This window comes from Lates calcarifer, linkage group LG7_2, assembly GCF_001640805.2.
Source record: "Lates calcarifer isolate ASB-BC8 linkage group LG7_2, TLL_Latcal_v3, whole genome shotgun sequence".
Classification (NCBI taxonomy): Eukaryota; Metazoa; Chordata; class Actinopteri; family Centropomidae; genus Lates; species Lates calcarifer.
Window position 1 is genome coordinate 12,945,880 of NC_066854.1, and position 27,318 is coordinate 12,973,197.

The 27,318-nt window shown below is 40.9% G+C and overlaps 2 protein-coding genes and 1 long non-coding RNA gene across 7 annotated transcripts in view; 2 read left to right on the plus strand and 1 right to left on the minus strand.

Annotated features, from left to right (window-relative positions):
* The first annotated feature begins 343 nt into the window (after positions 1 to 343).
* On the plus strand, positions 344 to 7,645 carry LOC127139132 (uncharacterized). The gene is made up of 3 exons (XR_007809071.1): positions 344 to 773; positions 885 to 991; positions 7,369 to 7,645. It is a non-coding gene; the product is annotated as an uncharacterized LOC127139132 (long non-coding RNA).
* Positions 7,646 to 10,617: 2,972 nt separating this feature from the next.
* sts (steroid sulfatase (microsomal), isozyme S) lies at positions 10,618 to 24,476 on the plus strand. Of its 4 annotated transcripts, none has more exons than XM_018704499.2 (12): positions 10,618 to 11,726; positions 11,921 to 12,058; positions 12,422 to 12,531; positions 13,650 to 13,831; positions 16,271 to 16,392; positions 16,771 to 16,893; positions 17,768 to 18,179; positions 18,473 to 18,609; positions 20,468 to 20,605; positions 22,333 to 22,489; positions 22,785 to 22,906; positions 23,654 to 24,476. In XM_018704499.2, exons 3-12 carry the CDS (start codon positions 12,502 to 12,504, stop codon positions 24,004 to 24,006), a joined length of 1,776 nt encoding a protein of 591 aa, XP_018560015.1. In that variant the 5' UTR covers positions 10,618 to 11,726; positions 11,921 to 12,058; positions 12,422 to 12,501; the 3' UTR covers positions 24,007 to 24,476. The 4 variants fall into 4 exon arrangements, with proteins under 4 accessions (XP_018560015.1, XP_050921811.1, XP_050921812.1 ...); XM_051065854.1 differs by having other exon boundaries at positions 10,622 to 11,726; positions 22,330 to 22,489; XM_051065855.1 differs by lacking the exons at positions 10,618 to 11,726; positions 11,921 to 12,058 and adding an exon at positions 13,400 to 13,529 and having other exon boundaries at positions 12,283 to 12,531; positions 22,330 to 22,489.
* The window catches only part of pnpla4 (patatin-like phospholipase domain containing 4), a 79,224-nt gene continuing 75,981 nt past the window's right edge, over positions 24,076 to 27,318 (minus strand). Inside the window, exon 9 of one of the 2 annotated variants that reach the window (XM_051065860.1) lies at positions 24,076 to 24,605. The gene's annotated coding sequence lies outside the window, so the exon portion shown is untranslated. Of the gene's footprint in view, positions 24,667 to 27,318 lie in introns of both variants that reach the window. The other variant, XM_051065859.1, reaches the window with a different exon arrangement.

Sequence of the window (27,318 nt, forward strand, 5' to 3'; positions counted from 1 at the left end):
AATAATCAGCTGCAGATGTTATTGGGAAAACCTTAATTTACCTCCAGACGGACAGATGTTGATATTCCCCACATCCTCATTCCAGCTTCATGTTACCTGCCTGCTAGCTTGCTAAATTGTTAGCCTGTGCCTCTGTTCTTTTCCCGTCAGTATGCCGCAATTATCTGAATTAATACAATGATAAATACTTATTGTTGGTGAGAATTAATCATGGTATTTATTCTGGGTCACAGCCCCAGTAAAGGGGGTCTGGCAGCACCCATGTCTGACTTCCTGGTGGAGCTAGGTAATTAGCATGTGAGCAAAGTCCATCTATCTATCATAACTCAAGCAAAATGTTTTTTGCTGTTTAATGGTGTATGCTCATGTCACTTAAAGTTAAAATGGTCTTACAGAAGAGCAATTTCTGTCAAAATTTGTGTTTTATTTTTTGTCTTTGTGGTTATGTGTGTGACCCATGGATGATGTCTGACTCCTGATGTTCTTACTGACTTCTTGGCCTTTCTTTTAGCAGCACCATCACCAACCTTGTGCCAACACAGCCTACAAGGTGAGAGCAACCTGAGCTAAAACTTTAAACTGTAAAAGACGTCACAGATGCATCAGAAATTCATTCACAGCCTCCTGAAGCCTTCTGCTCTCTGAGGTGCTAAAAGCTCAACGCTAAGGGGAAAAGACGTCTTTGTGTGCGTGATGGAATCGATGGTGTCACAATAATGTTTCGGTGGCGACATGAATTATTCACAGTTTGCACAAAGTGAAGCTGCGACGTGGTAAGTACACAGCCATCACTTCACATCCCCAGCCACTCAAGTGAAATGATGAAGTTGTTTTTTTTTTTTTCTCCATCATTAGGTGTTAATATGTACTGATCCTCTCCTCAGGCTGTTTTGGACACACACGCTGATGTACACACTTCTACGCATGCCGGCGCTCTCTCCGAGAACACGGCTGAATCAGAGAATCAGATCATCTACATGACAGCCTCGAGGTAATTCTGAAAAATAACACACTCCTGACGTGAAAGCCTGAGATGAATATACACAAGAGGTCTTGATAGTGAGATGAGGGAAGAGTTATGGCCACAGGTGATGCAAGAGGTGAGTTAATTCATAAAATTATACAAAGATATTATTTTGAAATAGTTTTCTGTGGCAGTATTCCTTTGTATTGCCTTCTCAGAAGCCGGTACTAAAAGCCGGTACTCTCTCTAAAGGCAGAGATTAGGCTGCAGTAACAGGTTTTATTGTTGCATCCAGGTTTGTTTTACACTACTGGAAAAGCCTGCATAGTCCAGAGTGTACGGAGTGGATTAGTACTGTTTGCATGAGAGAATACATAAATTTAACTCTCCTGTGAATTTTGCGAACTTCATTTTAAGAGATGTTAAAATGCTTAAAAGGCAACGACTGATTTATGTGTTCATTTGATTCGCTCGTCACGCACCTCTCCAGTTATCCGGTCTAAGTGGTATAATTTTCTCCATCATTCAGTGTTAAAGCTTGTCAGATTTTTATTATTAATATTCGTTTCTAAACACAGAGTTCCACCTTCTGGCAAAAGTCAAACAGGCCTTGTCTCATCCCCTTCTTCCATCCAGGAGTTTCTCCCTTGAATAGTAGGACGCTCACAGTCACAGCATCTGTTCTGACAAGCCTCACCAGTCATTAATCAACGTTTCCCTGTTTTAAATGATGTCAGCTGTCTTAGCTGTAGCCAATTCAACCTGTCAGCACTGGTAAAAGCGAGGCATCCTGCTCCAAACAATGACGAAAGAAGCCCAACAGAACGGCTCTGGAAGTCTTGTTTTTGTCGTCCTCCAGTAGTTTATGGTCCCGCCTTGTTGAGGTGATGCACCGGTGTACTCCACGGTGTGTTAGTACACTGTAACATCAATGTATACAGCGGATACATTGTAGACATTAAACTGGCGTCTTGTTCATAGCTCAGTTGTGAAATCCTACTGCGCCACGGAGTGTCTCTCCTGCCGGGGTGCTGACTCTGTCAGCTCATTTTGAAGCACAGTAAAAACCAGTCGTTTTTGTGTTAGATGAGACAGGCATGCAGCTCTCAGCAGGTAGGACTTACCTGACACCAGAGCTGAGAGTATCGGAGCAGACAACACGACAAACGTGTCACTCGGCCCTGCTTCGTGCTGTTCCATTCCATTCCTGCCTTCCATTTTAATCAAGTCTCTACCTCCAGCACAGTTAGTTTTGTGCTTGGATCATTTTAAGATTTGACTGTAAAAGTTACAACCCTCTGCACTGTTGCTCCAGCGTTGCTCTGTGTGTGAACTGCGAGGCAGCAGAAAAAAAAAAAAAAAGACGACTGGTTGACTGACATTTTTGAGTTGAATCAGGGACGTACCAACCAATGCATCAAAGAGCTGAGATTTAGGGGGCAGCCTTAGATCGTAGCCATCCTAAGGAAAGAGAACCTGGTGTGCCTTGTAGTGAAATGCCTACAGTGAGAAGTTCTGATTCATCCTTCCAACAAGCTTCACTCTCCAGTGGAACTGCTGCTGTTGATGCTGCAGGAACACATATTTTACTAGAACTATCTATATATACATTTACTACACTTTACTAAAGCATGATTGTAAGAGCACTATAAGGTGAGAGGTGGTGAAAAAGGGCTCCTGGGCTGAATATAAAATATGATTCATATACTGTATGATGGAGGTGGAAAATGGAACACATTTTTAAAATTTCCCCCTGCAGCATTGCCCGTGATTTACTTCAGTGCACGTTTCGGTGTGTTGTGTCTCATTTATAAAATAACAATGCAAGCAATTCTCAGCACACCCTGGGTTGTATACTGATGGTCACAGACTGGACCACTTATATTTCCAGCTACATACCTGAACATGGTTCACCATGCTTTGCCATTTGGTCTCCATCACATCTAGATTTCTCAACCCAGAGTGGGATATGCATCTTAATTATTTATGTGAATATTATGCGCAGAGATTTTGCGCGCGTACATCTGTTCTTGTGTGTCTTTACCTGACAATAATGAGGGCTGACACTTCCAAGTCTCGTCGTGCTCTCCAAGAAACAGCAGGTGCTGCTGGGGGAAAAAACATTATTCATTATCCTGGACAGCTAGGATAAAAAGGTTGAGCTTATAGACTGTGTAACATCAGGTGGTTATGTACAATTTATCAGAGCAGTCTGAGATGTGTTAATCCATCATTTGTTAATGTTAGAGGTCAGAGTTTAAGATATAGAAAGATGCTATAGAAACATATACAGCTAATGTAGATGTAAGAGTAAACTTCCACTACCTGATTAACAATGGAAGGGTCTGAGCCAGAGCCAGAGGAGAGAGGATCTCTGGTTCTGGGGTCGGGTCAAATTCAGGGTTCGGATGTTTGGAAACTAGATTTACCTTATTTATCGGGACATTTTACAAAGCAGGATGCTAATGCTAGCTAGCATTCGCCATTTTGTCCTACCAGCTGGTGGCGTTTAAAGGATAGCTACGCTGTTTTATGCCAATATACTTCCCATGAAAAACTGAGCTTTTCTCTTTCTCCATCAGTACAGATTCATATCCCTTTAATACATCAATATCTTCCCTTTATCACAGTCTTGTGCCACTTTACATCTTTACATGGAATCTGCATTATGCTACTATCTCTATATAGATAAAACTGAAGTGACTTAGCTTAGCACGTGTTATTTTTTTTAAAAAAAGCAGTGAGAGGCGATTTAAGTTTTATGGCAAGATCTGCTAAAAAAAAAAAAAAAGGAGAGAATGAAAGAAGATAAAGTGACGAAAAAGATAAAAATGGATAAAAGGAAGGACGGCGGACAGAAAAGAGGGAGCAGCAGGCACAGACAGTTAAATACTGAGTGAATTCTTTAATGTGAATCACCACCCGTCCTCCTAGAAATGACATTGATAAACAGCAGACATGTTCATGCTAACACGAGACGTTTGGTTGCCCTTCAGTGAATAAATAATAATAATAAATGGCTAAAAGTTAAAGATGGCCCCTAGCTGAGGTGTTACAGCGTTACCACTCAGGCTGCAAAGCTGGAGGTTAGATTGTGAAAATTGATTGCAGACAGTGAACTCAGTGTTGGCCGGTGAGCCGAGCCTCTAAATGAATGCTCCTAACCTTTGCATGTCCTTCCCACAGACAAATGAAATCAACATGAGGAGCCAGTCAAAACAGCAGTGTGCTGAACAGATCTCTAATTAGTCTGACTCTGGCTGTCTCCTGTGATCTGTGCAATCAACAAATACACCCGGATACAAAACCGAATTAAATGCAAATAAGCATGCCACGAGCATGATCAGAGAAAACAAACTATTGTGATTCTGAGTCAAAAGAAAGATATTTTCAGTCTTATTAGATCTTTGCTTTGCAGTGAAGTTTCTCTGTAAGACAGAATTTAAACTGGTTCTCTCCGCATGACTGAAAACCCAGAGGGCCGTGAGTTTTGATCAAGTCTGTTTATTTATTTTTTGTTTTGTTGTTGTGTTACTGACTCACGTGCACCCCGCTGCCACATGCACGCTCTGCCCTAATTCTGCTGTCAGAGCAGGGTAAATGCGAGCTCTCCCGAACCGCTGCAGGCTGAGGATGCCTTTCATGGCTCTGACCTCGTGTGTGTGTGTGTGTGAGTGAGTGTGAGAGAGAGAGAGGGAGAGAGGTGAGCTCAGCGGAGAACAAAAACCACACTATGGCCTCGGATATCAGCCTGAAAATAAGAGCTTCTCATGAAATATACATCGGTATAACTTTACAGCAACGTACAACTCATACCACAATCTCAGCTGGAATGCTGTCTCATATTCCAGTTGGGTTTTATTGAGTGTTTGATATAGCTGTGAGGGAAATCAAAGCCATCAGCCATCTGCTGTGGTTCAGACGCCACTACAAAGCAAAAAAAACAACAAATTCATGCATCAACATTTGCAGCCTTCGCTCTGCTTAGAGAATCAACTCAGGAGAGAATGTTTCATTTTCAGCCAGTACGCATGTCTGCTGTGTTCTTCTTCTTCTTCTTCTTCTTTTATCCCATTTTGATAGTGAAGAAAAATGTCAGGGATACCTTTCCTGTTTCCTTGTTGGGCGGCGCAGTGGTGCAGTGGTTTAGCACTGTCGCCTCACAGCAAGAAGGTTCCCGAGTTTGCATGTTCTCCCCCTGCAACTATCCTCCCACAGTCCAAACACATGCAGGTTAATTGATGACTCGGATAGGCTCCAGCCCCGGTATAGATAATGGATGGATGTTTCCTTGTCGTGATCAGGGTGAGATCATATTATCCTTGGTCGTGGAGTGACCTGCCAGAGGAGACTGGGTCACAAACTCACCGTCTTAAGTCGCTTTTTTAGATTAACATTAATGCACTTTATATCTCATTATTATTATTATTATTATTATTATTATTATTACTACGCATGGTTTTCCCATCCAGCTGAGTTCAGCTATAGATAAAACACAGTGCACAAAGAATAGATATGCGTGGTGTTATTAGACTCAAATTTACATCATAATGTGTGTGGAAAGGTTATCTGCTGCACTGCTGTTATAATGGTGTCAGCAGGGGTTAGTTTTCCTACCCAGCAGGTGTTTGACTGTTTGGATGGAGAGACCTGAAAGAAGGCTTTCATCATATGGCTTTTATGGATGAAAGACTGGGGTAATAGTTTGAGCTGATGTCTACAGATTTACTCAGTGAAATGTAAAGAGAATGACTGGAGAGTTGAGGAGGCTGATAGCTGAAGGCTCTGCCTCCCATTGGACTCTTAGAAACTCTAGGAAGCACCAGTAAACCAGCATTCTGGGAGTCCTAGTGGTATCTTTAAGGTAAGATGGAGCCTGACCATTAAGGCTTTGTATGTGAGGAGGAGGATTTTGAATTCTATTCTGGATTTGACTGGGACTCAATGTAGAGAGGCTAACACAGGAGAAATATGGTCTCTTTCTCTAGTTCCTGTCAGTAATCTTTACTTGGCACTGGCTTTGATATAAGTTCTCTTGTGGTATGACTGTAAGTATAGAAACGCGAGGAGAAGCTGGTCAGACTCAACAAACAGAGGCTGATCAATATGATCAATATTCAGGTCCGCCCTATGACATACGTCAATATTCAATATATCCAGGAGCTCAGGTCTTTGTTCTCTCATTGTGCGGGTGTGTATAACAATACTCTCACTCTCATTATATACAGGCATGATACTGTATAAACAACTTGACCCTTCATTTAAATGTTCTCCTCAGATGCTGAGTTCTTTCTTCTGCAGCAGTTTACTGAAGCTTGTTCACACTGAGTGAAATATTCAAACCAGCATGTTTTTATGGCTGCACCATTCAACCAAATGGAAATATACCCTCATGTCACATGCATTGTTAAAGAATAGTTCTGTGCTCGAGCGACACTTAATGAAACCTAGCCTCTGGTTTAGGTTTGTATCATCTCCACCTGCTCCTGTAGCGCTGCCTCCTGACCTTCTGACTGATGCTCTAAATGCCCTTTGGGATTGCTTTACAACACTGCTCCCTGCTGGTGACACTGCAGCACCCTCACAGTTAACTCCCACGACCCCATAAGCATCACAGTGGCCTCGGTACAGATATTTAAAACTCATGAAACTGCAACAAAGACTCCAGCACTGATTTCAAGTATGCATAATGCAATACAGAGAAGCTATAGCCACCTAACTGCAAATACAATATGTTTAATTCTTCTAAATCCATTCTAAATATTAAAATAAACAGGTGATTCTGAGTGATGGACTGGCAATCCTTAACGGCTCAAACTGTATCATGTCATATGGGAATGCTATAATTACCATTAATGTGGTGTTACATTTACATACAAATCACAATTCAATTCTAACATTTTTTTTTCTTTTCTACTGTATATCTGCCTGGAGCCTTAATAATGCAGAACAGGACAGTGTGTCTTTTATTTAGAGGTTCAGACAGGAGCGGGTCCCTGTGAAATCATCCATCTCGTCTTTTTTTTTTTTTTTTTTTTTTTCCCTGGATAAGATGGGCAAAGGTGACATTTCTGTTAAAGTATTGAACTAGTGGTAGAGGCTTGAGGGTATTTTTCTCCACACTTCCTGGAGATAACTCAGTTTGCTGCCATGATGGCACTTTTAACCAGTTTAAATGCTGCTTACCCATTTTTTCTCATGTCCTTTGGGTGATTTAGCAGAGAGAAAGTTCCAAGCTGCAAAACTTTTAACTCACCTTTTTTTCTGACCTTTTTCCCCAGAGAAGTATTAAGCATCAGGGAGCATTAGAACACCGAGACATGCAGAACTTCTCTGTAGATATCTTATAAGGAATTTGACTCGTAAACTGAATTCAAGATACTTTCCTTTTTGGCCACTTTCAGACTCATTCGGCTCCGCTGTCACAGGGAACGCTACAGGAAACCATTCCTGCCATTCTCCACAGCTCCGTGCAACTACTCACCACTCACCTGTGTGTGTGTGTCAGGTAAACACATGCCACCTGTACACACATTCTGAAAATACTGTATTTCTTCACTAACAGTAGCACATGTTGTAATATTGTACATACTATATTTTCTACATACTTCACACCCATTCTCAGATGAAAATATTGCACATCATATTTATTCATTCAGACAGTTACTGTGAATTTGTAAATGCTGCAGTCAGCAACTTCTCTCATCCGCAAATTGCAACATAAATTATTTTCCTGTGTATTTTTTAAAGATTTTCTTAGTATTCATACTCCTTACTCTTTTCATAATGTTTCTTGTTACCTATCTATCTATCTATCTATCTATCTATCTATCTATCTATCTATCTATCTATCTATCTATCATTTTGTCAAGCTGAATCTTAGTTCTGACTCATTACAGACCTTCAGCTCAGTTGTTGGAATCTGAGCAGAGGCGTCATACGCACAGTTGGCAGAGTAACTCTGGCCAGTCAGAATATAATTAAAGTTATCAGAAATGGATGCTTTGACCTTAGTCCTAAATGAGGTGTAGGTGTAGCTCATAAATGATAAAGCGCCCCTGCAGCCTGGACACTGACTGACTCAGCTGCACACACAGCTGAACAGCTGAGATGAACTTTCCCTCACTGACTTCCACAAGTGTAAAAGATAATCTTATCACCCAGGCGCTTTTGTTCCACCCAGCCCCGGCTCAAAGTCTCACACGGTAAATGTGTTTCTCCAAGCGTGTCTCCGTGTCTGAATGTCAGCTGCAGTGTGTGTGTGTGTGTGTGTGTGTGTGTGTGAGGTGGTTTTAGATCACACAGAGACATCAGAGGTGAAAAGTGACTGCTCAGACTTGTGTGTCCGTCAATTATTGTATCAGATGATTGACTTAAAAATCTAATTATGATCACTCTATTCTTTAAACACTACTGACTGCAAGCTGTCATTCAACATGAATAATGTGTGTGTGTGTGTGTGTGGTGTAGCTGTGTGACGCTTAAATACAGTGATAGCAGCAATATTTTTTTGTTTGTGATTCTGGGTCAATTAATAATTTAACAAGTAATAAAATACTCACCGTGATTAAACTGGCCAGTTTTCCAAGATACCAGGACAGACTCCATTAAGACCAACAAATGGATCTGTTATTGCAGGACGCTAAGTTTCAAAGATAAGCGATTTGTGAAATATTGCTGTGAGGATTTCATATTTATGCGATCACCAAACACACCAACAAAAACATATTGTCCACTGAAGATCTTCAGTTATTTGCAGTTTTGCCTTCCTTCCTTTTTAACCTCAATCGCAGTTTGGCTTGTGCATATGTTAGAAGAGTAACTCCAGGTTGAGATTTTCAATTAACACAATGAAGGTGTGTTAATATATGTATTTGACAAGATGCAGAAAAGACAAGATGCGTTTATTTTGTACCTAAATATTCCTTATATATTCACTTGTAGTGACTGTTTTGCTTAGAATCTCAAAGCACTTGGTTAAGGTTAGGGGGAGTTTAACACTTGTTTAAGTTTTAATCAAAACCACCATCTCTCCCTCGCTATAGAGGATGATTCTGATATATTTCAACCCATATTATGAAAGTGAAAGTTTTACTTTGTGTCTTTTGAAAATGTGTCTTTTGATATTTCTTGCCCTGCTAACTAAACCCAGGTGACCTCTGCAGCAGGTTGGGGTTAGGGTCAGGCTATCTTAAAATAACTGGATGCTTCTGTTTTGGGGGGGATTTTAACTTTTTTTTTTTTTTTTTTTTTTTTTTTTTTTAGCTGTAAAGTGAGTCAGCATCAGTCCACTGCTGGCATTAAACAACAGTTGAAGATACTGTGAAGGTGGAGTCACAGGACCTATCCAGGTCATCAAATGTGATTGGCTTTTGGGGAGACTGGGTTGGGTATCCCACTCAACTGGGCTGAGCACCACTACAGCACAGCTCTTTATTTTTTCTTTTCATTACACTGGCCCACTTTGTGCAGCGGCCCACTGGGAAACCTCCTGATTAATGACAGCTCTCCTCCATGTTTCTCCTCTTGCTGCACACTCTGTTCATTCAGTGTGTTCTTGTGTATGTTTTCTCCTTAGGGTCCCATCCATCCATCCATCCATCCATACATGTCTTTGCACAGGAGGACCAAAGGAATGAGCTGATGAGGACAGACAGACCTGCTCTGGTCGTCTGCCTGAAACAAAGGCAGGAAATGACTGACTAAAATAACGTTTATTCTCACTTTACACAGGTCACATGCACACATACATACATTACACCTACAGAGATTTACATTCAGTAAGTTCTCCATCCAGTGAGAGCTGGACAGAACAATATTACATCTCTAGGAGTCAAAGCTCACTATTTACCGGTTGGTTTTTGTTCCGAGCCTCACACGAGTGTGGTCACGGTCACTGAGCAGAGACCGGGAGAATCAGTGGAGCTCAGTGATCCACGAGAGGACCTCAGTGTCGGGCCGCTGCTCCTCTGCACTGACAGTATTTGCTGGGATTCGGGCACCTGTTCAGAATGCCACCTCCAGGCTCCTGTCTGTGTGATTGTATACAGAGAGCAACACAGTGGGAGGAGACCTCGGGGTGAATCTGGGACACAAAGGGTTGAGGAGCTGAGGGATGTCTGGGTTGCTTGACCTGCTGCTACAGCTCAGTGCTCATCCACCTTAAACTACACTTGAACATAGTGTCGACCAAACAGCGAGGAGTTTCCAGAAGCAGCGTCCACTTTAAATAACTACCTAAACCATCCTCCCTTTTCTGTTAAATCTACCTCCTGAAATTACTCCTCACCAACATGTGAAGTGTTTGATAGGTTTATTTGATTCCAGCTGGGGAACATGTCTGAGCTCAGGCCAGCTGTGTCTCAGGCTGATGAAGATGATTACTATTACTAACCACCTGTTGATTCACTTTACAGGTCTTACTGTGGTCACACCAGGATAGGGAAGTCACAGGGGAAGACCGGATTTTTGAATGTATTATATTTTCTTTCTTTAAGGTCTGTGTAAAGCATATTCAGAGATATGTCTATAAACATATTATTTATGTTTATACAGTTCCGGGCGGGTCTTAAACAGTGGCTCAATGATGCCACTGGAGCCACCACTCAGCATAACTCCGCCCCTAAGACTGTGACTGCTATAAATAGCAGGGTTGCGTTAGCATTAGCGCACTTCCTGTCCGCTATCAAACTGTTTGTTGTTTAGGCTTTGCTAGCTAGATATGCTGTCGTCTGCTGGTCTGGGAACAGTGACATCACTATTAACAAGTCAAGACAAGTCAAGAGACTTGAATTATGACCTAGAATTTCTGTTGTAACCATCCATCACAGTTACAGACACACTTCCTGTTTCAGCTTTGACGTCTCAGGTGCTCTCAGTTTCACCTTTGAGTAAAATGGTTTAGAAAAAAAATGGATAAACTGTGAGTTTTGTTCTTTCTCCACTCATTGGACTTTGATGTAGTGATGTCACCATGTTCCCTGCGTGCAGTTTACTGCCATCACTTCATATAATGTATTTTCTGCCACATGTTGTTGCCTTCTGAGTCCACCAACACGCCCCATTGCCTGTAGCGCTGTTTTAATTCAAAGTGTTGCACAACAAATGGCTTGTTCGGCATGCGTCTGATGCCTGAGTCTTCTCTCAGCTCCTTAGGTGTTCAAGCATCCCAACCTGCATGAGGCCCGTGTGCCGTCCTCCAGCCTTTGTGTTAGAGAAGGCTGACAATGAAGGAGGCTTTGAAGAGGCCTTGGAAGAAGGCTTTAATGCATCAGACAAGAGAGCAGTGTTTTTGAGAGCCGTGAGCAGTGGGAGCTGCAGAAACCTGCGGGGATGTGACTCGACTACTCATGATGATGGCTAATGGTCGGGCTCGTGGCAGATGGATGGCTGTGAAGTGGAGCGTGGACGGTCTATCATGTGCGCTGCAAGCTATCAAGTGGTCAGCCTCGCCGCGGTGCACTCGTTTAAGAAAGAGATGCGTACACACATCAGCAGCAGTGCATAAAATGATCTGGATACACACACACACACACACACACACACATCATCCATGTTGTATTACAAAGATTCCTCCTTTCACAAGGAGAACAGCATGGTCAGTGTCTGCAACATGGACACTTTAATACTGCATTAAAATGTTTTTCTGTTTGTAAAAATTTGTAATGATGTGTAACTACTGTCTTTAGGAGGTAGAGCAGGGTCACCCACTAATCAGAAGGTCACCAGTCCAATCCCCAGCTCCTCCAGTCCACACGCTGAGGTATCCTTAAGCAGAACAAGTGCTGTATGAATGTGTGTGTGAATGGGTGAATGCAATCTGTAGCGTGAAGTAAAATCCATTGACACAAACAATAGCTCAAATGGGGATAACATTCCTCTCTTGATTGCATGCTTGCTTTCTTAATGCATGTTACACTAAGTTGTTGATTCTGCAATTTTGGACCCAAACAACAGATGCCAGTATTTCTCCACACTTCCGCCACTTCCTGAATCCACCACAACACATCAGGTGCAGGTAAGAAGGCATCAGAAAAGATTCCGACAGGGGATGTGAACAGCAAGGACACCCGGCTGTGGCTGCGGACTGAAAAGGTATGACTGGGTATGACTGTGACCATGAATTAGCAAGTTTGTTTGAAAAGCTACAGTAGCTGGAAAGTTTGTGACGGCCCTGAAACATGAAGGGCAGAGGAAAATATCATGTTTAAAGATGAGGAGAAGAACATTTAAATGAAAACAATGAGGGGAATTAAATTATGACTCTTTCAGTATATTACTCACTGAAGTCAGTAATAGGGCAGGGTAACATAGATAACACATTTTGCTTCCTTTAATTAAAGAATATCCTGCTTCCTCCACTTGGTTATTTCTCTCTCTCTTTTTTTATCGCTTAAATGCATTCATTAACTTTTGTTTTGAAAGTCATGACCGGAAGTACCGTTGAATATTGCACAGGCAACCTGACACACCGAGCAAAACATCGACGTATCGCGAGACTCGTGACTCAGCCGAGCCGAGAATTCCGGAAAGTTTGAATGGCTGAAGTTGCGTCGAGGGAAGCGAAGGTAAATATGTTACACCTGAGCGTTTTTTTTTTTTAAACAGACTAATATGTGAAGTTACAGACGACGTTTGAGTCTCTGCTGCTCCTCACATCACCTGCTGCCATTTAAAACTACAAGACGATTCACTAGACACCGGGGACGATGTTTACCACCTGTCACGCTCAGTACAACAATGGCTCCAAACACTGTTCACTTATCTTTAAGTAAAGAGGTTATTCTTTAAGTCAGAGCTCTCTTTGTAGGCCTCTGCATGTTGTTAGAGGATATATGGCAGCAGTGATACAAGTCTCAGATCCTCTAGTAAAAATATTAACATTGCTCTGTAGAAATGGTCTGTTACCAGAACTAATCCTGCAAAAATATTGTTAAAAATGAATTCACATTCTAATTATTATTGATGCATTGACACATAAGCAGCTTTTTATTGTTGCAGTTTGTTATGGTGGGGCTCATTTGAACTGCTTTGGTTGTGTAATTTATAACAGTGCATCATATTTTATAAATTAATCAAACGTCTAGCATAAAATAATTAAACTGTGAAATAAATGGAGTACTTAGAGTACTTTGAAATAATAATCAAGCACAGAACTTGATGTATAATTACTTTCCAAACTGTTTTTTTTTTTTTAAACCAGTCTGCTTCCAGACCTCTGAATCACTATATCAGATTTTTTCCCAGCAATTGAAATAGTTGTAACTAATAATTAAATGACAACAAAATGGGAATTCTATTGCCTTTTTACTCAGGAGGATGCATCACTTCTTAATAAGTAAAAATGAATACACCATCATAGTTTTAGTCTTGTGCATGTAAAGGGAACCTAGTGGCAGACACACCCTCACATTGTCTAATGTGTAACACACACAGTTTCTGCAGGAGGATTACTGCTTTCTGTACTTTGGGATAGCACTGGACACGAATGCCATTATGTCAACAACACCTGGTTTCACAGGAAAGACCTAACACACGCAGGAAGTGATGAATGATGCATGATAAGGTTCGAGGCTGATTCTGATCCAAGGATTTCACTTGTCATGTATTTGCCATAATTCACAGACTTTATAGGAAGTTATTAGTTATGAAGAAATAACACAAAAGCTGTGATTTCCCCCTCCAGCGTTTCTGCTGTGACAACATGAAGTCCACATGGCTGCCATCCTCTCTGCTGCTGCTGCTGCTGCTGCTGTTGGAGCTGAGCTCCGTGTCTCTTCAGGAAAGCAGCAAGCCTAATTTTGTCCTGATGATGGTTGATGACCTGGGAATTGGAGACCTGGGCTGCTATGGCAATAAAACACTGAGGTACAAACGTTTTGTTGTTATCACTCGGCTCTGTGGGGCTTGGTAGCTTCAGTGTAGTTTTACTGCTCTTTGTTGGTTCACTAGGAACAGCCGCTCAAATAAATAGACATGTAAATGTGCTGGTTGCTATTTCTAGAACTGTGTGCCTGTAAACACTGGGTTATATTTTTATTCCTCCCCAATGTGGAGTGTCAAAAGTCTTTGACTGTGGTTCTTCTTCTTCACCTTTGTCCAGGGGAGGGTGTAAACAGTCTCCTCTGATACTCATGTTTGCAGGCAGACATCAAACCCCACCAGAAGAACCAGCCTCTCACCCAAAAACTCAGTCAGTAACTACAGCTCATAAGCAGCAGATCATTTTTTCTGCCAGGACATGTCAACTAGGGATAGACCGATTATTAACCGGGCTGATTATCGGCGTCGATATTCGTCATTTTGACTCATATCGGCATCTGCCTTTTTTTTTTTTAATCCGACGGCCGATAAAAGATCAATTTAAAACTGTGTTATTTTGGCTCTACTGTGACTACTCTGTCTCCAGCATTGTCCCACCCACAGCACCATCTGATTGATGGCACGGGTAACAGCCAATCAGCAGTGAAAGCTGTGCATGCACAGTGCTCACACACACGGCGGAGAGGAGACAAAGTTTTGTCGGGTGGAGAAGCTCCGGAGAGCAGATATATGTTTCTTTATTTACTGTAGCAAACTAAAGGGAGCTGTTTATTAGTTTAAGTTTTCATTTAACTTTATAAGACATGCTGCTGAGCCTGAGAGCTCCCTGCACTTTTTTTTGTTTGAACTTAAAAAACAAAGATAAGTGAAAGATAAAATAACATTTCAGTTGTATTGAAATTTTGAAAAACTTTATATAATGTAGAAAACGTTAGGGAGCTATTTATTAGTTTAAGTTTTCATTTAACTTTATAAGACATGCTGCTGAGCCTGAGAGCTCCCTGCACTTTTTTTTGTTTGAACTTAAAAAACAAAGATAAGTGAAAGATAAAATAACATTTCAGTTGTATTGAAATTTTGAAAAACTTTATATAATGTAGAAAACGTTAGGGAGCTATTTATTAGTTTAAGTTTTCATTTAACTTTATAAGACATGCTGCTGAGCCTGAGAGCTCCCTGCACTTTTTGTTAGAATTTTGAAACAAAGATGTCTATTGTCTTTAACATGTTGCAAATCTGAAAAGCTGTTTAATAAGCATATGCTTAAAGCCATTTAAACAAAGTTAAGTGTTAGAGTTTGTATTATTCAAAATTTTGACACCTATATTTTCATTTTTACTGCAAATGAATATCCAAATATCAGTTATCGGCCTCCTTGACTACTAATAATCTGTATTGGTATCGGCCCTTAAAAAACCATATCGGTCTATCTCTAATGTCAACATGTTGGGCATTAATGCATGTCCACACCAGAGGTACTGCTACCAAGAATGGAACCCCATTCTTTACATCTGTACAGCCCCTTTTGGTTGGACAGTAACTGTGAGGCCAGAAACAGTTTCTCCATTAGTCACTGCTTTTACAGGATGAATTGTTGCATTTAGTGTAATTATATCATCAGGTGCCACTAGGCAGAATGCTAATATGATCTTATGATGTAATGAACATACTAATTAGCATATGATATCTGGGTATATTTTAGGTCTAGACTTAGTCTTATTGAATGCATTTCTCCCATATTCTAAGGTTTAAAGCCAAATAGTTTTCATCATGTTTCTAAATCTGAGGACAAACTGCACTACCACAATTTGTTTAACACATCAGCCCTCACAAAAATCATCAGAATCTTTCTAAAATATGGTTGCAGCTAACAACTCTTTTCATTATCTATTGATTAAATTCAATTAATTTTAACAAGTAATTAACTGTTTAGTCAGTAGCGTATAAAAAGAATAGTGAATCGCCTGTAGTATTGCAAAATTTCAAATTAACCACAGAGGACTGAATACACAGTGTTTTTTTTTATTATTATTTTTATTTTCTTCTGTTTTTAAATTGGATGAAGTGATCCAAGGACACAATCTGTTTTTCCTTTTCCCCTAATTATATGGATGATAAGTTGCTCGTAAATATAATAACAAAAAGACACAACAAGCGGTTTAAAAGCCCAAATAGAATAAAAATGCACCGTAACACCTCAATCAGAATAAATGTACATTAATAATATAAGCGTGCGTTATTATTAAGTGATTGCTTGATTAAGAGGATCAGCTCTACAGATGATAGATTTTCAGGGAGCTGTTAAAACACATGCCAGAGAGATGAGAGTTGAAGAAAACAAAAGCATGATGTATTTATTACTTGTGCATGTCACAGCTGCCTGTAAACACCAGGGTGTATTAAATAACATCATATGGCCTTCAGAAAGTCCTACATTTGAACGTTAAACCTGCTTTGTGACTGGTGATGAACTGTGCTTTGCAGGACTCCCAGTATCGACCAGCTTGCACGGGAAGGGGTGAAGCTCACCCACCACATCGCTGCAGCGAGCCTGTGCACTCCCAGCAGGGCAGCATTCCTCACCGGACGATACCCGATACGATCAGGCCAGTTTAAAGACACCAACACAAAAAAAACCCCTTTACTGACTGACACAGTGTTTAATGTTGCTCCGCAGGCAACTTCCATGGACAACGGACCTGTTAAAGACCGTCGCATTAAACAAATCTTTACTTCTGCATCCTGTGGACAGCCCATTTATATAATGACTGAATTATTTAACACAAAGTCTTAGATGAGGTCAGACCACATATACTGTATTCACAAGGTGCACACAGTCATGCCATTTTCAATTTAGTCAAATTATTACAGATCCAAATTTTTTTCTCCTTTTTTCCACACAGGAGATTGACTTTGATTTAAAATGTCACAGCCTTATAATGTGATGTGATTTGAAAGATCTCTCTTCATCTTGTTTTTAACAGGTATAGCTGGTCATAGCAGACCTGGTGTTTTTATATTTAATGCAGCGTCTGGAGGTCTTCCCAGCCGAGAGCTTACCTTCGCTAAGATTGCCAAGCAACAAGGCTACGAGACGGCTCTTATAGGTACGCTGCTATTGTCTTATGTTTCACAAATGTAAACCATTATGCAGTCTTTTGGTGTCTAACGGATCTGCTTCTCAAACTGGACTTTGTCAATCAAGTTTCAGCTTTGAGGTCCACTAACATTTTGGTTGAGACCAGTGCCCATGACTACTGGACAGATTGGCCTGAAACTTGGTCTTTAAACAGGCTTTCATTTACCCCCGAGGTTGAATCCTAATGACTCTAGGGTCACAAAACTTATTAGGATTTATGAATCCACGTAGCTTCAAATATGGATAGAAAACGTTATGATTCTCAGCTTGTCAGAAAACACTTCTATGCTGACGACACCCAGCTATTTGTGTCAGTCTCTATTCTGATTGACCTTATGATTATTATTGTCATTTGTCATGTGACATACAAAAGTATCACTATAATAAAATGTCCTTGTCTGGAATGCTATATAATATATAATAATAAATGTAAAACAAAAAATAAGTCAGTCAAATACTGATTTTGGATGTCATTTACCATGGGAACGGGCAAAACTTCAATGCTTTACTCGCTGAATGTAAAAGAAATTTGAGCTCCCAGGATAAATTCAGAGAAGTGCTTTGTGAACTGAAATGAAATTGGGAATATCCAGCTCTATTCAGAGGAATTTCATCATTCCTAAGGGGTGAATCCTAATGAATTTAGTGCTGTGATTTCCAGATTTGTTATCTTAACTCCACCACCTCCACCAGTAAGACTGAAACTTCTGATCCAAATTTTTGCAGCAAATCTTAAAGTGTAACCAGAGAGAGTCAGTCTCCACTGTAAAATGACTTTCTGCTAGGTGTTTTCATGGGGTTTTTCTCTTCTAATACTTGTGTAAATTTCTTCCTGGACCCAGGAAAATGGCACCTAGGACTTAACTGTGAACACAGTGACGATCACTGCCACCACCCCATCACTCACGGCTTCAGCTATTTCTTCGGTATCCCCTTGACCCACCTGCGGGACTGCCAGCCTGGACACGGCACTGTGTTTCAGATCCAGAAATATTTACCTCACGGGACACTAGCCGTTGTCTTGCTCACTGCAGTGCTACTCCACTACAGCGGCTTCATCATCATCTGCAGAGGTCTGATCCTGAGCCTGCTGTCTCTATCGCTCGTGGCCACAGCTCTGATAGCGGGATTCATCATGATTATCCCATACTTCAACTGTGTTCTCATGAGAGACCACAGAGTTGTGGAGCAGCCGTTCTCATCTGAAAACCTGACACGGAGGATGACTCATGAGGCGGTGGACTTCATAGAGAGGTACACGTCAGCTTTCCTGATCCACATACATCACAAGACTCTCTCAGTCTCACTGATGGTCATGTTTCATGATCAAATTGTGCTTTTTTCCATCTTTTATAATGCAGTGCCACATGTAGCAGTGTTAGGGAGCGTGTATTATAAAGAAAGCACATTTAGAAATGAGACAAAAAAGACGTTTCTTCACAGAAGAGGATAAAGCTTTTATCTGAAAATGAGTGCGATTTAAAGAGTAAATATATGTACATATACATTATATTGCTGGTAGTAAACAGCATTTCCTGTTCCTGCAGGAACTCAGCGAGGCCTTTCCTGCTATATTTCTCCTTCCTCCAAGTGCACACAGCCATGTTTGCCTCCGCAGCGTTCAGAGGAACGAGCCGTCACGGCATCTATGGAGACGCCGTCCATGAGGTGGACTGGAGTGTAGGTAGGTCAGCCGAGTCTTTGACTGGTCTGGTGTTACTCTTTTTTACCTCCCTCCTCTGTCGAGGAACACATCACTCAGTGTGACTCTTTTTTTTGGAAGAAATGGGACAGAGGAAAGAGGACGGTATATCAGGCTTCACACACAATACTTGTTAGTAGGATAAAATACATATTGGTTGATCTGCAGATGAATTATGACTATCACCAGACTTGTCCTTTAATTAACATGATTTATAATGAAATAAAAGAGAAGAGCCAGCAGCTTCTCTATAAATTCTCTCTTTATTCTGTCAACAAGACCTTTTAGTATAGGAAGTGCACTTAGTGTCACTCGGTGACAGAGGATTAGCTTGGTGTTTAGTTAAAAACATGGTGAATTTAAAACAGACAGTTCACACAAATTACAAAAACAAAGCTTCCCTCTAACTGCATCTCTCCATGCAGATAGCTCTGGTTTTATTTGTTCATCTTTCTGAATTTTCTCTTTCCACGGGAGGATTATGGAGTTCAGCAGTGCTGATCACACATTTGAAAAATGACATTTAAAAACTCAGCAGCGACTTGTCTTACCAGAAACATTGTCCTTGTTACCCTGGGTTATCCAAATCTCACTGCAGGGACTGTAGCGCATTATGTGAGGAAACCGTTCAAATAGAAATACACAGAGAGGTCTAGAAAGGCAAATTGCTCTTGAGTTTTTCCGTGGGACTTTTAGAACTCTCAGAGCACTGTGTGCAGAATTTAGTTTCATTGTATTGCGTCAGCGGGAGCGTCAGAGGCAGATGTTGCAAAGTCTTTGTATGGCTGGGGACCAGAAAGCGACCAAATGCATCATGGGTAATCGTGATGAACTAACCCTTTAAGATCTACAATGAGAATTTAGTTTCACCCTGGACTACAGAAGATGCAGTTTTTCCCACAGGTTGAGAATTTCCTTTGCACTATTTAAAAACCACACTTACTGATCCCTACACTAACTTACAGATATTACTTTACATTATCTATATTATTTTTCTGTTGTCACAATTCTCCCAAATAGAGCGGGTATAGAAATAGTAGATAATGAAAATAGTACAGTTGTATTTTAGTTATAATAATAATCATTTCACAGTGAGCAGTAATCATTCTGATATTAGCCTGAGCAATTATTTTTGATTTGTATCAGACATAGGCTCAATTCAAGCACATCAGGTTGTCCTTCACTATTATAAGGTTTTGTTACTGCTCTAATTGCTGTTCAGTCTAAAGGATGTTCTTCACATGACAACACCCCACAATGGACTGAATGTGAGGGGCCTGTTTTCCTAATGAACATTTAATTACCTCAGTTATTTTTATTATTGAGAAGTATTGTATCTTCATGTACTTTCAAACCTTTCTACCCCATTTTCATGATACAAAACACAGCGTTGAGCTACACTTAATACATTTATATTACCAAGGGATGAAATGGCTGCATTGTGAACAGTTTCTCTTCACAAAGAATTACCACCAACTCCGATAGATCTCTGTTATAGCAAAGCATTTCATTTACAACAGAAGCATTTCATTGATGATCTGATAAAGTCATGTACACTGAAAAAAAAAAAAAAAAAAAATAAAAAAAAAAAAAAAAAAAAAAAAATCAATGTCTATCTTGACACAAGACAGTGTGACTGATGACACGACAGCAAGCTCTGTCATATTTGCGCAGCACCAGACTGTCAAATACGAAGTTACACAGCTCATCAATCATTCATTTTATGTTTCAGAATTTATTTGTGGATCATGACAAGATCATGTTTATGTCAGCAGTCATTTTCCATGTAAAATTTCATGCACGTGTACAGACGGCAGTGTATATTTTGTTTTATTCGTAGGTCAGATCATGCAGACTCTGGACAGACTCAAACTGAGAGAAAACACTCTGGTTTACCTGACTTCAGACCAGGGAGCTCACCTGGAGGAAATCTCTGCCAGAGGGGAGGTCCACGGAGGATGGAATGGAATCTATAAAGGTACAGCACGAGAATTTCTGAAAATAAAATCTTGGATTTTTTTTTTTTTTGTTTTTAGATTTCTGATCTCAGTTTAGTTTGACGTTGAGGCTCTGCGTGATGTGATTCTAAGCACCCCTGACACACACTGTACCTTCCTGGCAGAGTCTGAGATATAACATTTAATGAACATGAATGCATTAAAACATTCGCTATTCATTTACAATTAAAACAGAATACAGGAGCAGGCTGTGGACGTGTCAGGAGATGAATGCAGAGAATACAGAGCTCAGTGTTGTTGTATTGCCAGACTGAATGTGTGCCAAAGGTTATAGATCACCTATTGTAACAGAAAGGTCATGGGCAAATGTAAATGAAAAGTAAGCGGAGGGTGTATTCAACATTTGAGTATAAAATGACTTTCTATGCCCTACTGCACAACTCCATTAAAATACATGGAAAGTTACTCAGTACCTTTCCACTCATTCTCCATCTGCCATTAACCTCCATTAACAAAATTCACATTAAATATCTTCATAGAGTAGCAGCATTAGAATTATAAACAACAATGTAGAAAATCAAATTACCATAAACCTTATTTAAAGGTATAATCTATGATTCCAAATTAGACAGAAGGATCACACCACTATTTTCACTTTTCATCAGTTGCCAAACATAAAACTGTTGTTTTCATCTTTAAAATAAACTGAGTTTTCAGAAAATGTCAACTACTGACTGGGCCTTTAAATATTCTCAGAGGAGAAACTAACAGAACTGTATCGATCCTATATCCGTTATCTACGGTGGCCGATGAGGGTCAACGCACTGCAGCTTTAGAGAACACATGCAAAAAGGCGAAACACAAGCAAATAATAATTTAAAAAAACCCGTCTTCTGTTTGACAGTACACACAACGCAACCACATATAGAAACGATGCTAAAACGCCGCATGTCCAGTCGATGTAACAGCGGTCCTCCAGGCCTCTAGGGGGAGCGCTAGAGCAGCTGGGTCTTGTTCTCTGTGAAAGGCAGATAATCATGTTAATTATAATGTTAATGATGGCAAATAGGAGCATTGGTGAGAATATAATTAAAGGAATAGTTCAACCAAAAACCTTCCTGTCTGTCAAAACACTGCTGCTAGCAGCGTGTTCTTTCCTTCAACCCTTTAAACCAAGAGAGTCAGAGCACTGCAGGTGATTAATGGTGAATTAAGTTTCCAATAATGAACCGAATAATGAATGAATGCTCACTTCTCTTATGCTTTTACACTGAGCACAAATAACTCAACCCAAATCAGCTTCATCATTTTCTCTGTAATTGCATATTCCCCTCCAGGAAAGTCTCCGGGAAATTATTCGGAAATGTTGCACTTCAAAAACAAAATCTCAATCGTGCATAAAAAATGGAATCAAAATAATATTTGTTTTATTCATGTCGGACTAGTGGTGAACCGGTGTGTCCTAAGAGAGTCCGCAGCAGACTCCTGTCAGTGATTTAAGACCGGCTGCCAGACAGATGCTCGGACTCAGATTTGATGTAATCTTTGTGTTTGGACTCAAAAGACCTGATTCAAAGAGGAGTGCAAGTTTTGTGAGGCAGCCACTGTCAGCCATGCTCTTTTATCTCTGCAAGTGGCCTTTCTTAAGGAGCAAGTTGTTCCATTAGTTACCAACACAACACTGCTTCTAGAGCAGACATGCTGTTTCCTGCTTTCATGTGCTCTTTTCTTTCCCTCTGCGCAGCAGGGAAATCCACAAATTGGGAGGGAGGGATCCGAGTCCCAGGAATTCTTAGCTGGCCGGGAAAAATCCCCGCCGGCGGACAGGTGGACGAGCCCACCAGCAACATGGATCTGTTTCCGACAGTGGTGCACCTGAGTGGAGCTTCCGTCCCAGAGGACAGGTAGGGGCGCTGCGCGGCAGTGAGACAGCACTCGCTCCGAATGTGGCCTGAAATCTAGGTCACATTGATAAAAGAGAGGAGGGTAGAGCCTGAGTGATGCGCTGGGCTCACAGTGAGTCAGATCCAGGATCTGAGCAGAGGAAACCTGTTTACTAATGAAGACAGGGTATTAAGGTAATCCAGAGGCTTTGATCAGAGGCTTTCATCAGCCATCGTGATTCACAGCCCTGAGCAGCTGAGTGTGTTTGTGCCAGAGAGATGATTTACCGTCGACTCGCTGTTCTCTGGTCTGCAGAGAGATCGACGGTCATGACCTCATGGATTTGCTCCAGAGGAGAGTTGAAAGGTCGAACCACGAGTTCCTGTTCCATTACTGCAACGCCTACCTGAACGCCGTCCGATGGCACCCCCCTAACAGTAAGTCAGCCAATCAGATGCACGGAGTTATTATGGTTTTAGTCAGGTATTTCTGCTCGGCAGTAGGCAAGACTTTGGAGCGAGAACAGTGGCTGAAGACTCCATGAATTTTAATTAACTGTTTGGTTCAGTCTAACAAGGCCAATTGATACCTGTAATGACATCTTAGACATCCATAATAGCTTTTTTCCTATTCGAAATAGACATTAAAGATATCCGCAGTACTCTCACATTCACACCTACCAGCAATTTAGAGTTGCCAGTCAACACCTAACCTGTGGCAGGAAGCTAAAGAGAGAACCCACACAGGCACAGGGAGAACATGCAAACTCCACACAGAAAACCGATCTATGCGCACGCTAGGAAGCATCAATGCTAACACGTAGCATACCGAAACGACGGGGAGGAACTCGGCTAAAAGCCTCTACCAAGCATTGCCACCCAAATCAAACACAGTTCAAACCCCGAGCAACTATATGGGCATGTAACAGAAACACAAAAGAGGGAGAGGGTGGAGGCTGCTGGAGGCTTTTACTGTGAAGATTTTGACAAGAGTTCAATACCAAATAAAAGAAAGACAAAGTAGAACAACTGTAGTATTTACCAAGTTAAAACACTGGCAGTGCTGATGTGGAAATGTACACCATGTTGGTTTTATCCTGCAGCATCTTTGTCTGTGTCCTGAACTTTTAACACTGACTGCCTTAGTACAAGTTTCATCAAGTGGTTTTCTGTGAATCTCTCCAGGTAGCTCAGTGTGGAAAGCCTTTTACTTCACACCAAACTTCTACCCAGAGAGCGAGACGGCCTGTTTCCACACACACGTCTGCTTCTGCACGCCAGACCACGTGACCTACCACAGTCCCCCGCTCCTCTTCGATCTCTCGAGGGACCCGTCGGAGACCACGCCGCTGACTCCTGACGCCGAGCCGGCCTTTCACTCCGTCCTGGCCGCGATGGCGGAGGCCGTGGAGAGGCATCAGAGGTCGGTGGAGCCCGTGGAGAGCCAGTTTTCCGTGGGGAACATGGTGTGGAAGCCCTGGCTGCAGCCCTGCTGCTCTACGCTCAGTCAGCTCTGCCAGTGCCAGCAGGACCAATAGGATGTTAGGAGTGCTGTGACGTCAGTGACAAGAAACTAATCACATAAGTACTGTTTCCATGACACTGTCAAAACAAAAAATATCAAGAGTCTTTTGAGTCTGTGTGTCATCCCCATTTTGTTTGTGTCTTGTGCACACCAGCCTGACACACATGTACGTGCAAATAGACCTGGATACAGTGACACAGTCCTGCTGACAATTCCACCATTCAGCAGTTTGTAATGCACCGACACATGCGGCTTACAAGCTAGCAAACGCAGCTGCACAGAGACGTTTCGTTTTGTTTTATACCCACAGCACATCTGAATTCAAAACAGTCAGTAACTTAAATTTACTTTTTACACTATGTTAGTTTAAGGAGTACCTCGGTGGAAACCGGAGGCCTGCAGTACGAACTGTGTGTTGTCTGCATGCTGTCACTTGCCTGAGATCTGCTCTCATTAAAAGTAGCAGGGCTGTGTTTCCTCTCAGGTTGGGCTCAGTGTGTTTCTGCTGGGACGTCATCAGGGTTCACCGTCCTGGTCTTAAGCTGGCAGTTTTGCGCTTGTTTGTGATGCGTTGCTGTGTTGGTTGGAGCGGAGATTCATCCCTCCAGGCATCTGATGAGATTGGTCATTGACAAGTGGCAGGTCTTTTATTTAAAAAGCCACTGTCCACCACCTGCTCAGCACCAAACAACAGACACGGTCAGAGAATAGCTGGTGAACATTTGGCTGCTAATCACCCAGAGATTTCCCTCAGGATTTTATCAAGTAAGAATATTTCAGTTTGTTTACAGCATGTTGTGCTGCACCAAAAGGTCCATAAAAATCAATTAATCAATTATTTAACACAAAGTCTTAGATGAGGTCAGACCACATATACTGTATTCACAAGGTGCACACAGTCATGCCATTTTCAATTTAGTCAAATTATTACAGATCCAAATTTTTTTCTCCTTTTTTCCACACAGGAGATTGACTTTGATTTAAAATGTCACAGCCTTATAATGTGATGTGATTTGAAAGATCTCTCTTCATCTTGTTTTTAACAGGTATAGCTGGTCATAGCAGACCTGGTGTTTTTATATTTAATGCAGCGTCTGGAGGTCTTCCCAGCCGAGAGCTTACCTTCGCTAAGATTGCCAAGCAACAAGGCTACGAGACGGCTCTTATAGGTACGCTGCTATTGTCTTATGTTTCACAAATGTAAACCATTATGCAGTCTTTTGGTGTCTGATAACGGATCTGCTTCTCAAACTGGACTTCCTGTTCCCGTCCCTTACATTTTCTTAACATGTCATGTTTCATGATCAAATTGTGCTTTTTTCCATCTTTTATAATGCAGTGCCACATGTAGCAGTGTTAGGGAGCGTGTATTATAAAGAAAGCACATTTAGAAATGAGACAAAAAGACGTTTCTTCACAGAAGAGGATAAAGCTTTTATCTGAAAATGAGTGTGATTTAAAGAGTAAATATATGTACATATACATTATATTGCTGGTAGTAAAAAGCATTTCCTGTTCCTGCAGGAACTCAGCGAGGCCTTTCCTGCTATATTTCTCCTTCCTCCAAGTGCACACAGCCATGTTTGCCTCCGCAGCGTTCAGAGGAACGAGCCGTCACGGCATCTATGGAGACGCCGTCCATGAGGTGGACTGGAGTGTAGGTAGGTCAGCCGAGTCTGGTGTTACTCTGAAAACCAAAACCAACACTGTGTTAGTCCGTCTCTCGTTACTTTCTTATTTCCCTCCTCTGTCGAGGAACACGTCACTCAGTGTGACTCTTTTTTTTGGAAGAAATGGAGAGAGGAAAGAGGACGGTATATCAGGCTTCACACACAATACTTGTTAGTAGGATAAAATACATATTGGTTCAGATGGTTTGACTATCACAGACTTGTCCTTTAATTAACATGATTTATAATGAAATAAAAGAGAAGAGCCAGCAGCTTCTTTCCTTCAACCCTTTAAAGTTTAAATCGTTATAGTATAACGTGACATTTTTACTTCTATTTTGGATTACTATTACCTCTGCATTGCTTTTATATTACAGATTACTTGTACTGTTGCAAACTACATCTAGGAACAGATTACTATTATATCTTACTTCTATTAATACATACACTCCCCTCCAAAAGTATTGGAACAGTGAGGCCAATTCCTTTATTTTTGCTGTAGACTGAAAACATTTGGGTTTGACATCAACAGATGAATATGAGACAAGAGATCAACATTTCAGCTTTTATTTCCAAGTATTTAAATCTGGATCTGATACTTAACTTAGAGGAGAGCATTATTTGTAACAACAGCAAATATTTAGGTGAGCAAAAGTATTGGAACAGATGACTTAACATAGACTACAGTGGATCATACTTAATATCTAGCTGCAGATCATTTGCTTGCAATAACTGCATCAAGCCTGTGACCCACTGACATCACCAAATGTTTGCTGTCTTCTTTTGTGATGCTTTTCTATAATTACCGTAATTTCTGGACTATTGAGCGCACCCACTAAATTTAAAAAGAAAAAAAAAAAGTACATATACAGGCCGCACTTCTAAATTTACATTGAACTTTTACTGTTGCAAATTACATCTAGTAACAGATTACTTTGACTTGCTAATTGCTTCTACATTACTTCTCTTATTACACTTTCCTGATAGTGTTTTGTGTTTGACAGTGTGTGAATTACCTGGAGGCCTGTGTCCTGGTCTCAAAGAACTTCTTCATTGTGTGAAGACTCTCTGTGATCGTGGACAAAGTGGAGACACCTGGAGGAAACGCACAAAGGAAAATGATCAATACACTACTGCCTATTCCTCATCAACAGTTCAACATTACAGCTGAAACTGAACATTTAACTAAATATTTTTATGCCTGACTATAAAGTGACTTATTTCTATTTTGGTTTACTATAACTTTTACCATTACATACTATTTTTCTTTTTACATATTACTTCTAAATTTACATTTAACTTTTGCTGTTTCAAACTACATCTAGTAACAGATTACTTTGACTTGTATTTCACTTCTTATTTCAAACAGTGCAATATCAGTACTCAAATCCAACTATCACTGTGTACACAGTCTTGTAGATATAATGCCCTTTTCTATTGTTGTTGTTGTGACTGATAAAAGATTATGTGGATTATATGGAGACACTGTACACATACAGCTGCCGTCAGACCAGGCTGCAGGAGTTTATGCTGGTCAATATGTCCACTCAACGTTTTCTGGATAGTTACTGTACCTGATGTAAGAACATATAAAGGTGATAGCAGTGACATATGATGGTAAATTTCACCATATTGATAAGAGAATGTAAAGGTAC

What these genes read in the sequence shown, in the direction of transcription:
- sts (XM_051065854.1), top strand. Translation starts at nt 12,502, where the DNA reads ATGGCTGAAGTTGCGTCGAGGGAAGCGAAG. An exon ending in TGAGGTGGACTGGAGTGTAG is followed by an intron (nt 18,610 to 20,467) that starts GTAGGTCAGCCG and finishes TTTTATTCGTAG; the next exon opens with GTCAGATCATGCAGACTCTG. An exon ending in ATGGAATGGAATCTATAAAG is followed by an intron (nt 20,606 to 22,329) that starts GTACAGCACGAG and finishes CCCTCTGCGCAG; the next exon opens with CAGGGAAATCCACAAATTGG.